This window comes from Podarcis raffonei, chromosome 6 (genome assembly GCF_027172205.1).
Source record: "Podarcis raffonei isolate rPodRaf1 chromosome 6, rPodRaf1.pri, whole genome shotgun sequence".
NCBI classification, from domain to species: Eukaryota; Metazoa; Chordata; class Lepidosauria; order Squamata; family Lacertidae; genus Podarcis; species Podarcis raffonei.
The window spans coordinates 40,212,230-40,227,567 of NC_070607.1; the positions used below are offsets into that span (position 1 = coordinate 40,212,230).

Consider the following 15,338-nt stretch of genomic DNA (forward strand, 5'->3'; position numbering starts at 1 on the left):
GAGAACATCAGTAAAAAATAAATCCAGGTCTAGTTGTCTTCAGCCAGCCTCAAAGACCTTCTGATAAAGCCAAGTTCTAGGCAGCTAACAGAATCCCTATCAATACTGTGATAGCTAAGTATGTGCTTGCAGTTAGAGTGCATTCAACCCTGCCCTGAACTGTTTTTTCATGAGCCCAGAAAATCTATCTCATCCCAGAATCCCGAGAGTCTCACTGCTACCTGCTCTATGTGCTTGTCAAAAGAAGAGGGGAAAGTTTTAAACTGATCTATGGTGGATAAAAGCTACCATGTCAAGTGAGTGTCTCTTCAAAAGCTAAGAAAACATCACTCTTTCAGAATCTTGAAAAAGCAGGCTGTCCCCCAATGATCTATATACCACAGCTTCTATTTCTTAGTGTACAAAAACATACAAACTTACAAGTGGAGATCCAGAGTGCATGGGGAGTACAGTCTAGAAATAAAAACCATTAAAACAAAAATACAACATGGAAGTCTTCACAAGTGCAGGAAACAATCGTGCAAGCTCTCCCCACCTCATGGGTTTACTTTAGCCCTATTCAGAATACTTGTATAGGGCTTACACACCCTCCCTCTTCCCCACTATATCACACTGGCTCTAATATTGAGCCATAGGAATAAGCAGGATATGAATTGTCCCAGGCACTCATAGTATGGCTTCATGGTATCTGTATTTCAAATGCCCATGCATTTGATAAATGACAGCATTTAAACCAACATTTTCCCTTTCTTTCTTGGCAGTGCTTTGACAGTCTTCTGTGATGGAAGGAATGAAAGCACTTAAAACATTTTAGTTCTGCATCAAGGAAAAACATTAGTTATTCAGCTGACCTGATTGCTCCTAAAATATCTATATTTTAATACTCTTCCTTCAAATTCCACCTTATTTGCATTTTCTGAACATCTGTTCATACATTCAAGCTGCTTTGAAATCATCCAGGATGCTCTGCAATTCTGTGACTCTCTTAATCGAAATGATGTCCTTTTCCATAAAAGGTCTGGTTTTGTTTTCTATATGAGCCCAAGTGGGAAAGTTGAGTTGAATAGACCTTTTCAAAGAAACAAATGAGCCTCAAATGTTCATTTCACTTCCCACTGGTTGAGAACCTTGACCAACTCTGAGTGATTCACAGCTTTGCAGTACATAATTCATCCATTCATAACTTGGCAATTCATTATATTGATGTTTACACAACTAACTAGCTATGTAAACAGTGCCCAGTACCTTAGACACTTAAATATTCAATTAAAATAAAATAAAAATTGCAAACTGCAAATTTTGAATTAAGTGACCATATGTAAGCAGACTGATAGCTGAATGCTGGAAATTTGGCAGACAGGACAGGCTCATAAATGCATGCTAGCAGCATTCTAAATAATTTAATACAAGAAATATTTTGACATATTCATAACTGTATGGCATTTATTAAAAATATGCCAACTTCTCTTTTGCATGATGCACTAATATTGCTAAGAGGATATAGTGAGTGTCCTGAAATAACAATTAGAACTGTGTGTGGCTAAGCTGGTCTAGACGTGCATCAGAATGAGATGGTAGAATACTGAAAGTAGTAGAACGGGCTATTGGCTGCAGGTGGGGAGTGCTGTTTTCCCCTCTAATATAGTAAGTTCTTTTTGTTTTGGACTAGCATCTAGAGTTAAGCAAGAGGGAGACTTTTTATTTTTATTTTTTTAAAAAAAAATACAACTGTGTTTTATACTCTGCATTTTCACCCCCCCCCCAAAAAAATGCAGTTGTATCTCCTGATGTTGGAATAGAGTAACATATTGTTTTAACTCTATTAAACACAAATAACTTTTCACATTTAGGACTGTAGCCCAAGCACATTTTCCAGATATGTTCTGTTATTGTTTTTGGACTCAGTAGGCTTTCATTGTTCATCTGTAAAATCATTCATGCTACATACTCTGTACAAGGGGCCGAATTTAACCAAGTTGTTGCACTAGCAGAAGCCAGCACAACTCATCCCACTAGTGCAATGGGGCATCCCCTCCTCCTAACCCCCATGAGCCCTCCATGCCCTCCCCGGTCTTCTTTGGGAGGGTCAGGAGAACCCCTAGAATAGGTGGAGGAGGTAGGAGATGGTTCCACCTGGCAAGCAGAAATCCTTGGGCTGATGGAATGATCTCCTTACTGCAACATTGAATTCCACCCAAGAACTGTACAAGAAAATGTTAAAACTTGGTTAAAGGAGGGAGCTGGGAAGCTGTCATAGCTTGCTGTAAGTATTTAGCTGAAAGACCTTTGTATCCAAACTTGCACTAAAATGTAGACACTTGCGTCGATCAGAGTTTTCCTAAACCAGTCCCTAACTAAAAATTTAAAAGCCATGTGAGTTAGTTTTTGCATTTTCAAGAAGTCTTCGCTCAATGACCTCAGTGTTTAAAAGGACAGGAGGGAGCAGGATTTGTTATCAATAGAGGGCATGAGGTAACATTAACTCAAGAAGTCCCATCTTCAATTGGTGATTAAGGGTCGCTTTACAGACTTAAGGGGGGGGCGCGAAAATGCACCCCATGGTTTACATAAATCAAAATGTATTGGTCAACTGCCCGATTAATTCTGGGTTCTGTCCACTTCAAATTCTGAAAATCCCAGCTGGCTAGCAATTCAGGGATTAAATGGGAAATAAATGATCTTAATGCCTCAAAAAGGCCATTTGGTGATATCAAGTTGTTCTTGGCAGTTCTGAAGTACCTTAATGGTATCCTGCTATGATTGTTTTGTTGGAAACGAAAGAACACATGCAAGCTGCAGGATAACTTAATCAGTTCCTTCGAGTTTATGTAGCTTTGATACCCTAAATTCCATTTGGATGTTGCTTGTCTTTAGAATGTGGCACTTGACTGCTGTGTTCAAAATACTCCGTTGTCTCTGGTACTTTCTCCGATAGGACTGATGCTTATGTACATGCATGATGACACAGAAAGCCTAGAGGATAGTTTCACCATTCAGCTGACAGATGGCAAGCACACAGTCCAAGGGACACTTTACATCTTCATCCTGCCAGTCAACGATGAAATCCCTCATCTTTCCAGGTTAGCTGTTGAAGTGACATTCTATGCAAAGTGACTTTAGGAGAGACAGGGGGGAAACATTTTATTTCTCTTTAATTGTTAACATGTTTGATGAATTGTTTATTGGCAAGAAGATGGATGCGTTGCTTGTCTCTTGGCAATTGTTAATTCTTTTCATTCTCGTTTCTTATGAAATTATGATCTTTTAATATAAATATTAAGGTCAGGATGCTGACATTAATTAATCCTCAACAAGTAGAACAAATAGGAAATATCAAAGCTGTGTTTCACGGATAGTAGGCTGGCTAGACACAACTACAGAGTGGAATTATGATGTCAGAATGGTTTGGAAGGAAGAGGCCCGTTACGATTTCTAAAAATCACTTAATGCTATGGCAGGTGAATCTCTGTGATGTAATGTGTAAGGGCAGTGTGTGTACAAAACAGATATGGACCCCTAGGTAGGACATTGAGTGTTGTGGCTAGAGTGTCACACTAGGACCTGGGAGACCAGGGTTCAAATCGCACTTGGTCATGAAGCTCACTAGGTAACTCTCAGCCTAATCTACCTCACAGGGTTCTTGTAGGGATTAAATGAGCAAGGAAAGAACCATGTGTGCCACCTTGAGCGCCTTGGAGAAAAAGGTGGGATATAAATGTATAATATATTTAAGTAAATTAATAAATCAAACATTTCAAAGAAAGCTGCCTTTACATCAGATCCAGCATATTATTTGTAGTGATTTAGTACTGGCACATTTTGTTCATTTACAAATGGCTAGGTATTTCAATGTCAGTTCCGTAACAAAAGTGTGTTGTTGTAAAAGTAAGTCTGGGGTGTTTTCTCGTTACCCAAAGTGAATTAGCCACACCTGCCAACCCTATGGAATAGGTGAAAAGGACCAAAGGCTGATTAAGTTATCCTTCAGGAATGACTAATCAAACCCCAAACTGACAGCAGGGACAGGGGGGTGGGGATGGGGTTGCAGTGCCAAAGAGAGGAAGTAGTGGGTGCCGCCGCCACCACCTTTCTCACTCGAAGAGAGCATGTTGTCACCTAACCAATGAGATACTCACCCAGTGGAGGAGGCAGCAGCTCTGCTATATTAGGTGGGTCCTTATTTTTGGCTTTACAAATGCCTCTACCCTGCTGAATGAGGTGGAGAGGACTTCCTGTTTTTAATAGTAGGGGACATCTGAAATGGAGTGTACCAGGGATCTGCCAGATTTCCATTCATCCCAAGTAAGGGCAGTGTTATACATGAGACGGAAATTACATTTGTACTGCGTTTGAAAGATGATGTTGGATTCTGAATTGGTGTGTCTCCTTCCCCACCCCATGTAATAATTACGTCTCACCTCTCAGGAACACAGGCTTGGAAGTTGAAGTTCACGAGAACAAAGTTATTTCCAGTGTGGCATTAGAAGTTGAAGACAAAGATTCTTTGAGGAATCAGCTCCATTATGTCATAAACAACAAGCCAAGATATGGACACCTGAAATTAAAGGTAATAATGATTCTCAGCGTTTTCCTCACACACAGCCCTGTCAACATGTGGTTGCAAACCATAGGCACAACAAAGGTGGTGGGATGTGTGTGCAAAATAGTACATACAATATAGGAGACAAGTATTGGGATCAAGCTAGGCTGCAACTATAATGATTACAGATGAAGCAGGTTTGGCATAGGCATTGGGGCATGTACCCAAAATTCAATCAGCCCGCCTGCTGGTTGATGGACAGTTGGAATTGACCAGTGTCAGTTAGGGGTGAGCCCTGTGGCATGGACTGCAAACAAGAAAAAAGTGACCATTTGACACACAATATCATGTGCTATTTTTATTAATTTTATTTCCACGCAAAACATCTTATATGTACTCATATGTGACACATGTGCATTTCTCTGTGCTGAGGAGCCAAACTTGTCAGTGCTTCTGTGTCGAATATACATTATGGTGATAAATACTCTTGCTGCTATGTTGAAGATGCTTAAACTAAAGATAGACATGGCAGAACAGGATGGAAGTGTAGAAGTGTGAGACTTCCTCTCCTCTTCCTTTCTTAGTATGAAAGGCAAAAAGAAACTGTATGCACATGGCGTCTTTTAAGTTAACATATAATAATAGTGTCTGATAGCATAAAAGCAGTTAGCCTTGTCTCTTTCTCTCCTTCCCATTTGTTTTCTGTCCTCAAAAAGGTTCTATATATTAATGTCCTGTTCCGTTGGTCTTTGAGCCAACACTCTGTAGCTATAGCAAAACGTTTTAACTGGCTTGTATATTGGCGTGCTAAACCACTAGGCTATAGTCTTCCTTTTGTAATTAAGTAACTTGAGAAATCTGTTGGGATCAATAAATTTTGAGAACGCTTACATAAAACAGAATATAAAGTGGATAGTCTTGCCATCAGAAGCCCATAAAAGTCAGTCCCTTTATGTGACACCTCTACAAATGGCATTATGTCATTGCATAATATTAGTAGGAAACTAAGATTTTTGTGCAAAACCATAAAATGTAATGAGTTTCACATAATCTACTCATATAAACGGAAAAAGAGTGAGAGCGGGGCTTTTTTGAAAGTGGACTTCCAGCTTTTTGGCATCCTGAAAACATAAGGAAATTTGGAAACTAGCTCAAAATAGAGATATGTTTCAGTAGTGGGCGGTTGATGTGATCTTTTTGCTTGGTGGGAACATGCACCTTGGCTGTTTTAACTGTTCAACTAGTGGTCTTAACTGGGGAAAGGGAATACCAAAAAGATCTGAAAATGGAAAATGGAAATAGTGCCAAAAGGGTTTTATTCCTAACTGAGCTAAAGTACTGTGTGTTGGCTTTTTGTGATCTCTAATAATGGAAGCTAGAAAATCCTTGCAGATTCCTGCCCTCACCCCACTTTGGCATGAAGACTTGCAACCAGGAATGGGAGATAAATTCAATTTGGCTCCTTTCGTAATGCGAACCTGCGTAATTTGCAGTCCCCGAATCACACATACATCATTTTATATGTACGCTGCCTTTCCACAACCAAAACATGCTCAAGGCAGCTTACAACATAAAGAATTACATGATTACAAACATAGAAAGTAGTATAAACCACAAATAAAACAAAAAAGTACATGGCTGAATTGAACTACGTATTTCCACATAAATCATAAGATACAAAACAAAGATACAAGAAGTTAACATATTAATAGCAAAAACCCACCAACAAAACCCCCTAAACAATACCCCAACCCAAGATTCTGCTCAGCAGCCTCAGCTTTTGTAGCTGGAGTCAGTCAGAGCCCCACTCTCCCAGGTCAGGTGGGAAAAGGCCTGCAAGGCAGGGAGCAGTTCTTCCGGGACTCAAAGCAATACATAAACCGAAATGTAGCTAACTTTTGAAATATACATTTCTCCAAATTTAGTGATGCAATTCTCCAGCCAACTATTGTGTACAAAAATTGCACATATTAGGAGAAAATGTGCTTAAAATGCATGTATTAGTGAAAGTAACATTTTTTAAACGAAAACTTTCTTTAAAAAAAATTGCAAACTGATGCAGGAATGTGGAGAACTAGACTTAAAACTAGAAAAATGAAAGAAATGTAAATTGGCATTTTTGTGTATTCCCACTCAGGTTATGTCATATGCATTTAGTGTAAAGGTAAGAACTTTGTTAAAGATGCTAAAAGTTTTGTAGCAAGACATAGCATTAACTGTGGGCTTGGAATGTGCTCAGAGCATAAAGTTCATGCAAATGCACTTATGTCTGGTCTTGGACAACAGCACTCAGCTTGAACTCTACACTTGTAGAGGGCCCCCTGTTTCCGCTCCACCTCCTCCTCCTCCTTTATTTTTACCCTACCCATCTGGCGGGGTTTTCCCAGCCACTCTGGGCGGCTCCCAACAGATTAAAAACAGAATAAAGCACCAAACATTAAAAACTTCCCTAAACAGGGCTGCCTTCAGATGTTTTCTAAAAGTCAGATAGTTGTTTATTTCCTTTACATCTGATGAGAGGGCGTTTCCACCGGGCAGGCACCACCACCGAGAAGGCCCTCTGCCTGGTTCCCTGCAACCTCACATCTTCCAGTGAGGGAACCGGCAGAAGGCCCTCAGAGCTGGACCTCAGTGCCCGGGCAGAACGATGGGGGTGGAGACATTCCTTCACCCACTGCCCAGTGTTTAGAAGGGTGGTTCCTTCAGGTCCCAAGAACATCTGACTAGGCAGCTCCTCAATCTGCACAGCAATGTTAGGTAGTTAGTCAGATACCATTCACTCAAGGGTGACTCAGGGAGCATAAAAAAGGTGCCCAGTACAATGAGCCACCTTGAGCTTGGCTAGTTGGCCTCCTATCATCTCCCAATCACAAGGTCAAATAAACCTTACTGCCGATCCTACAACAAAATGTCTGACCTCTCAGTAGACCAACTGGACACCATCATCCCTAAACAGATACAGGAAAGAAATACAGATAAGACAAAGAAGCCACACCAGAAGCCATCTCTTGACCTCATGGCCAATGCACCATTTGATCCTGTCAATCCAGCATCTCTGATCACATCAAGACATCCAGTCCACCATCTTCTCCAGGTCCTGCCCAATGGGCATGAATCAAAGATGATGAATAAATAGGATGCAGGGGATGGGGGATAGTGGACACAAGGTGACATAGGGTGCACAGCAATTTGCCCCCATACCATTCCCCCTTTCTCCACCCAGCAGACAGAAGCCCATCTGTTCAATTGAAGCTGGGTTTCAGACCTGCCAAAGAAGAAGAAAATAATTAAACACTAAACTTAGCAACAGCTAACCTCAAAGAAGTGAGAAATTATCAATGCCCACCGGGGCTGCAGCTGTTGCTGTTCCAATGTAGAATGAATCTATGCCATTCCCAGAAGGATCGTGCTCAGAGTCCAAGGCACAATAACCCCAAATTGGAATTGTGTAAAAGGAGCACCATTAGCATAACAAAATAAACGTCTCAGATTTTTAGAGCACATTGCACAGTCAGTTTTAGACCTCCTGGTGCCCCTATCAAAGAACACTACATCCTCAATGGCGAGGGCCTAACCTGATGTATTATTTGTTGGATGTGCCAGGGACTCAGTAGTGTTCAGGGCTCTGGAAAATGCCACCCAGGCAACTGCTGCAAATAAAGAAACCTCAAAAGGTGAGAAATGCCACCAAAAGGACCTGAAAATGGAAAAGAGTAATAGTGCCAAAGGAGGTTTATGCTTGACTGAGCTAAAGTACTGCATGCTGCTTGTTATAATTTTGTTGATCCCAAATAAAGGAAGCTAGAATATCCTTGTAAATTCTTTAGCAATGATGACTGTGTTTTGCAGTACTTGTTTTTTTGCTTCTTTTAAACATATAAACTTTTAATGTGTCCAATCGGAAGAAATCCTGTTGGGTTTAGTGTTGAAATGTCACTAATTTAGCAAGAGGAAGGAAATGGTGATCACAGTGAGGTGTGTTTACACTTCTGAATACCTTGGATAGGTGTCAGAATTAAATATGGTCTGTGAAGTGGAGGGAAATGAGTTCACAGCTTCTCCATCATTTCAGTTCACCTACATAAACTTGTTTAATTCATGCAGTCAGTGAAAGGGTAATCCAAGTAAACATTTCCATGAGCTGGGACGGCATCACAAGAGCACTTGGTGAATGGCTGCATGTGTCTGTTCACAGTAGCACAGTTCTGCAGTAATAGAAAGCTGTGTGTTGCCCCTCTGTCAAGTAGCCTAGAGGAGTCTAAGGTTCCTGAGGTTCCTTCCCCTGCTTAAGTAATTGGGCTCTTCTGCAACTCTCCCCACACCTCATTCTTCCACTGGCAGCGATACTCAGCTTTGAGACTGTAAATGAGCACAAATGACAGTCCCCACCAATCATTGCTGGACTGGCAGCTTATATAAGAGCTGGAGATTCCACCCTCTGCTCTCAACCAGGTCCTGATTCTGGCAGGTTCTTCTTAGTTTCTTCCCTTCCCAACTAACCTCACATACAGCTAGCTAGAAGGTAGCTCTTGAGCTTATGTCTGGCTCACCAGCTCCTCTCCTGTGGCCTCTGGGGGCAGATGAGGGTGGGGCAGTCTGAGAGCCAGCCAGGATCCCTGGCATCTGGTGTGATGACCTGCAGACCTGGGGCAGGAATGTCTGGACAATACTCCTTTCATGGTGGGGAGACACCATTTTGTGGTTCACCTCAGGTGCCAAAATGTGCTGGGCTGGCCCTAGCACAGACTGAAGAAGATCTCTTTGTTTTTGTATGAAAAAGCCCTTCAGTTCTCCACAGGGATTATATTTAGTCATAAACCTTAAATCTGTCTGATATTACAAGACTGATTCATCTTTCTGGGTCTATAATGAATCCCACTAGGAAGAGATGGAGGCACTATATGAATATAGGGCCACTACATTACAGTGAAGAAAATGAATGTTTATGCATTCTGAAAGTCTTTCAAAAATTGCTTGCTTTTGGATAGAGAAACTAACAGCCATTAAAAAAACCACAACTGAGCTAGTGACATAGCTTCAAGGGATAGACTTACTGTGGGACAACTATGTTGGGTTGCTTTGTTGCATGTATTATTTCCATGTTTTGTTGCTTTCAGTTTTGGAATACAGTAATTGCAATGATGCACAACTCTAGTCCTGATTCATATGATTAGTCAGATCATAGATGCTGCATTGAAATGAAATATTTGTGATATACTTAACCACTTGGAAATCAACCTTGCCCAGCGTGTTATATATGAAGATGTGTTTTCTTTTTTTACATAAATGTATTATTAAGTAACAAACTCTATATAAAAATGAACCTAAACAAACAGGGAGGTAGAAGTCCTGAGTATTCTATTTTCAAGTGGCAACCACACTACTACTAAATGTGTGAATTGGGCCTTTGCTTTGTAGTCATTGAATGGGCAGCAGATTAGGTGGCCTTGATACAAAGTGAGCAGGTTTTTACATCACACCTACTCTGCTCAGAAATGACTGAGGCATAAAGCTCGTTAGCCTTATGGTACCTGGCTCATGCCTCATGTAGATGGCTGACTGCAATGTCTGGACAACATGCGATGTGTATGCAGATTGCATGTAGAACCCCTACATCAATGCCTGTTGTTGGAGAGAGTCTTTTATCTGCTTTCTAAGTGCTGCATTAATAGAAACCCTCTGGCTTATACTATGATGGCATATAATTGTCTTGAACCTTCTCTTGGAATAAAACCAGCCTCTAGCTAGGTAGTAGCTTCTAGCTAGGTAGCAAGCACAAGTTGAAACACCTGGGCATCAGCTATGGACATCAGGGTGTGCTACAATGGATCCATCTGCATCTCTTGGCATGCACCAGGGCTCCCCCTCCCCCGTGTGACAGGTTGGAAAGCAGGATCCAAAAAGAGACAGGTTGATGATGCTTCTCTAAATGGCACACAGAAAAACACTGTTTTTTGGCACACATGCTTAATAGGTTAGGCAGGTCTGTGTGTATTTTCACAAATGTTAATGGTCAATAAATAACTAATGGCTAATCACCCGAATAATTTTGAGCAAAAGGGGTATAATGAAGTGTCCGTTTTATAGTAGTGTGGCAAGTCTTCAAAAGAATCAATGAGCCAACACTGTGATGGGCTTGGAGAGGGAAGTTCTGGGTTCAAATCCCTACTCAACCATGAAGCTTCTTAGGCTACCATGGTTTTATGAGGATAAAAACTGGAAACAAACCCACACAAACCACCAAATGTTATTTCTCTCAAATAAAGTCAATCTGAAACGACTTGCAACACTTGTAGATGGTTTAAGGATATGCAACAGGGTCAGTCACAAGTAACTAAATGCCATGCTAAAGGGTGGCTTCTTTTAGAAGGGTCAAAAAGTAGCTCAACACCCTTTTCCACCAGTGAAGGACCATAGCTCAGTGGTAGAGCATTGGCTTTGTACACAGAAGGTTCTGTGTTCAATCTCCGGTATATTCACGTAGGACTGGGAATGTCCCCTGTCTGAAGTCCAGGAGAGCTCCTGACAGCCAGAACTAGATTGACCAATGGTCCAGTTCTGTGTAAAGCAGCTTCTACACTGTATTCCTCACACTGACTCCTGCCACAGACTTCAGACTTCTGTCTAGGCCCATGTTGTGGTAGCTAATGATGGACCGGTATCTCCATCCCATTGGCTTCAGGCCTTGCTGTCGGTGAGTGAGACCTTAGACGGTACCACCTGCTGCTGCTTTTTCTGTCTTTTACCATTCTAGGTTCCAAGTGTATGTAGGGGCATTAAACCTTGGTCAGCCCCAGCTGTTCAGTAGCTCTTAAAAGTTAGCCATCTTCACAGCTGTTCAATATGTATATCTCTATAGCATGTGCAGCTTATGTGTGTGTGTTTCACCCACCCATTCCATGATGTTTTTCAGACTGCATCAGCTTGGAGCACTCTGCATCCTGGAATGAATTTCACTCAAGACGACGTGGACATGAACCGCCTCTGGTATTTCCATACGAACGTACTGAGTCCAGAAAGTCACGACAGCTTCCGATTTTTTGTGACAGATGGGAAGAACAGATCTCCACCAGAAAGCTTCTATATTTTCGTTAAAAGTGTGGCTAAAGGTAGGAAATGAGGGCTGGAGAGTTTGGGGTTTTTACTTTCAGTGTATTATTAGTTCTTTTGGGGGACCAAGCTGTGTTGCATAACTACAGGGGAGCGGTAACTACAGAGGGGAGCGGTGGAAGGCCCTGTGTCTCCTTATGTGACACTGATGTGCTTTTAAATGCATGGGTGAAGTTTGTACGCCAGCAATCTCTAAAGGATGCCATCTCTTTCCAGGATTCTGATGAACCAGCTAATTAGAATCCAATCCATTATGCGCATAACTAATGGCACAAGTTTACAGATCTGTCGACTATTATGACTGCATTCCCTGGTGTCTGTTCGTGACTAGTGACCAAAAGGAAGAGTTCAGTTCTGAAACCTCTGACTGTGAAGAGAGCCAGGATTATATCCCAGTTGAATTTCAAAGCTATCAGGAGTCTAGGCAGTTCAAGGCTCAACGTTCTGAGGAGGTGTCCTTAAGAGATCTTGGAATCTTTTGCAGATGGGAGGAGGGATATGTTACAAGCCAAGCTGACTCCTCTCACTATTTTGTCTAGAGGTGGGAGGGTGAAAGCCCACAGAATCGCATGAGGCCTATTCCAACTATTGTTGCCGAGGCTTTTGGAAGTGAATAGAAATCACGTGGAGACACACAGGAGTCCTCAGAGTGTTAAATATTTCTAAATTTGTGCCAGGTGGCTTTAATTTATTGAACATAGGTTTTTGTGAAGTAGTGCTCCTGTCAGGAAGAAGATTGGCATAAGAGAAATGGAAGCAGCAAAATCTCAGGGGGTCTTCTTTGGCGAAAAACCTCTATTGAGTCCTCCTGTGACTTGTGCTCATAACTGCTGAAGAAAACAGGGATGCCATCTGTAAACTGTGATTCATAAACACTCTGTCAATCTGCCACGTTACCCTGACATCATAAAATAACAAGGAGCAGTATTGTAATAAAGAGGGGAGGTTTGCAATCAACCAATTAAATACATCTAATTTATTTTGGTTACAGCTGAGGCTTTATTTATTAGTAAACAGCTGCATTTATTATAGAGATTTTTATTTTTATTTAATCCGGACAAGTCAGTGCCAACTGGCACTTTTGATAATCTATTAATCCTAAATAATCTTCTGGGCTTTTCATGTATTTTTTAGGGGGTAGGCGGAAATAAAAATAATTCAAAATTAGACTACAGTATTTTAGCATTTCTTTTCAAGTGTTTCCATCAAAGCTGCTAGAATCAGTCAATGAGTTGTTGACATTTTATTAATTCATATTTACAAGGAAAGTGGGGTTTGAATCTATAAATGCTGTTCCTCCTTCCAACCCATGCCAATAGGATCCTTAATTGAGCTCCAGTTTTGTTGATGAGAGATCTATATGTGGGCTTAACAGAGCAATCCTGTAGTCACATTATGCCTGGCTAGCAGATCCAGTCCTTCTGCACTAGCGGAATGGCCGCTATAGCCAGTTCAAGGAACAAAGAAAATGTACAACCCAAAGAAAATACAAAAATGGCATTAAAAAATGACAAGACATCCAAGCTTCCCTGGAAGCACTGTGAAAGCCTACCATCCAGGGATTGTGCCGCAAGCATTAAGCTGCAACACTGCTAGAGATGGTGTCTGTGTTTTCTTTCAGTGATGTGAATCCCTGATGACTTCTCACTCCTATGAAAGTTTCCCCAAGGGGCATTTTGAACAGTACTTTAAAGCTATAGTTTATAAACACTGCACAGCAGCACAGGTGCTCTCTGGGCAAACTCATCCACAAAATGGTGCGTCGCTCCCAAGAAGACCTCCTTTCCCAGAGTGAAGCTGGAAGAACCTGCCCCACAGTCACTGAAAGTGGGTGGGTGGGTGGGTGGGCACGCAGGCAGGCAAGGTAGGAGGTATGGCAGCCTTGGGAGGCGCAGGAAGGAGCAGAATGGCAGACAGGCAGGCAGTGGGATCACTGTAAAATTAAATCTGGATCTCACATGCCAATCAAGTTCGAAATATAAAGTTATAAATATGACAAGCCCAGCTCTACCTAGCACAGAGTCAAATAAAGGAAATGCAAACTGAAATCCAGGAATCTTCCTGCAAACAGTGGATTTAAGATCGCAAACATTTGCATTTCACTATTAATCTAATTTTTCTTGCCGTTAGGTCTTTTTTTTATGGTGCTGTGTGTCAAAGGCAACAGGAAGCAAGGAGTGCAATTCATTCTGAAGTTGTCCCACTGAATTCTCATTAAGCATTGTAAGCCAGAGCTAACCGTACCCTATAGATAGCACAGGGAGTCAAGACAACTGGAGTGATGCTGTTGCAGAGATGGCTGCTAGTCTGCTTCTTTCTCATTATCTTCGGCACACTATGTAATGTAAAGCTTCAGACTCTAGAATGTGTATCTCTCTCCCCTCACCCCACAAGAGCCTTTCACATTGGCCCTAGCTAGAACCATGGGACAAGTCTGTTAGGAAACTGACCTGATACTGAGGTTACAGATGGAACACTCTATCATCAGGCTTACACTGTTTACCAAGATGGTGCAGAAGGTTTAATCTTTTCACCACCACAGTTTTGGGGAAACTGTTGGAGACTGCAACAAAAGGTTGCAGAAGAACAAGAAAAAGTGGTGTTTTTTTGCCAGGGCCACAGCATTCTAAAGCCTGTTGCTTTATGCTGAAAAAAGTAATGCAAACTAATTAAATGGTGAAAAATACAAAGATGACTGACTGACTTTAGGCTCATCAGCTCCAAATCAGCCTCAAAGATATCCGTATAGTTTTAAAAAATGAAAATTTTGGAACATTTTTCTTTGTATACTATCATAAGGTGATGTACAAATGAGTTTTTCCAATTTGTAAGCTGTTGGCCATCACCCATTTTTGCTACTGTGCTTTCTCACCCAGCCTTTTGTGTTCTCATTTTTTAAAAAACAACAACAACGCTTTCATTTTTTAAAAAAATACTCTTGTTTGCCATCCTAGGTACACTTATTCGTAGTTGGAAATGCTGTTTCAATGCAAACAATTTCAACTCCTGATCCTAGTGGGCCAGTGATCCAAACGTGGACTACTTAGACTTGTTTGGCTGCCCTTTGGCATATAACATAAGCACAGAGGGAGATGATATGTAAGAAACGGGGACTGGGCTCTGCACTCATGCACAACTGCCTTCTCTCCCCTCCTCTCTGGTAGTAATTACCGTATCCCTTCTCTTAAGTTATCATGGCATAGTGTTGCTTATGCAGCAGTGCTAATCGAGCCTAGATTACCTATTAGGGCCAAACTAGGGAAGACAGTATTCGTGAAATCCATAAAGAACTGTCCAGATTGAGATGCTGGTGGGCATGGAAGAGTGTTTTAACCCCTTTCCCCCTTCAATCTGGGTCTCCGCAAGCACAAATAGCAGGTGCAATGGGGTCTGATCCTGATTGGGAACACAGCAAGGGGCAAAGGGGTTAAAGGCTTCCTACTTTCCTATCAGGAGCCTATACAGCTTGGGATCAGGATACCGAAAAGATTGTATCAACCATTATATAGCCAACCAATCACCGAAGGAAGAGGGTCTTCTGCAGATACCATCTCATTTGGATCAGTTCCATAGGATGTAGGAGTTGGACTTTTTCTGTTGTTGTACCTACCCTCTGAAACTCCTTCCTGTTATATCTTATTTATTTTTTAATTCATTAAATTTATATTCTGCCTTTTCTTCCAAAAGA

General features: G+C 41.4%; 1 protein-coding gene across 8 annotated transcripts in view; it reads left to right on the forward strand.

Moving 5' to 3' along the window:
* Positions 1 to 15,338, forward strand: part of LOC128415683 (FRAS1-related extracellular matrix protein 1-like) — a 119,971-nt gene that overhangs the window by 52,954 nt on the left and 51,679 nt on the right. For all 8 annotated transcript variants that reach the window (XR_008331040.1, XR_008331041.1, XM_053392245.1 and 5 more), the window contains exons 21-23: positions 2,936 to 3,080; positions 4,426 to 4,567; positions 11,454 to 11,649. Coding sequence is in view for 6 of the 8 variants with exons in the window: in XM_053392245.1 (XP_053248220.1) it covers positions 2,936 to 3,080; positions 4,426 to 4,567; positions 11,454 to 11,649 (483 nt within the window). In the remaining 2 variants the exon portion in view is untranslated. The remainder of the gene's footprint in view (positions 1 to 2,935; positions 3,081 to 4,425; positions 4,568 to 11,453; positions 11,650 to 15,338) is intronic.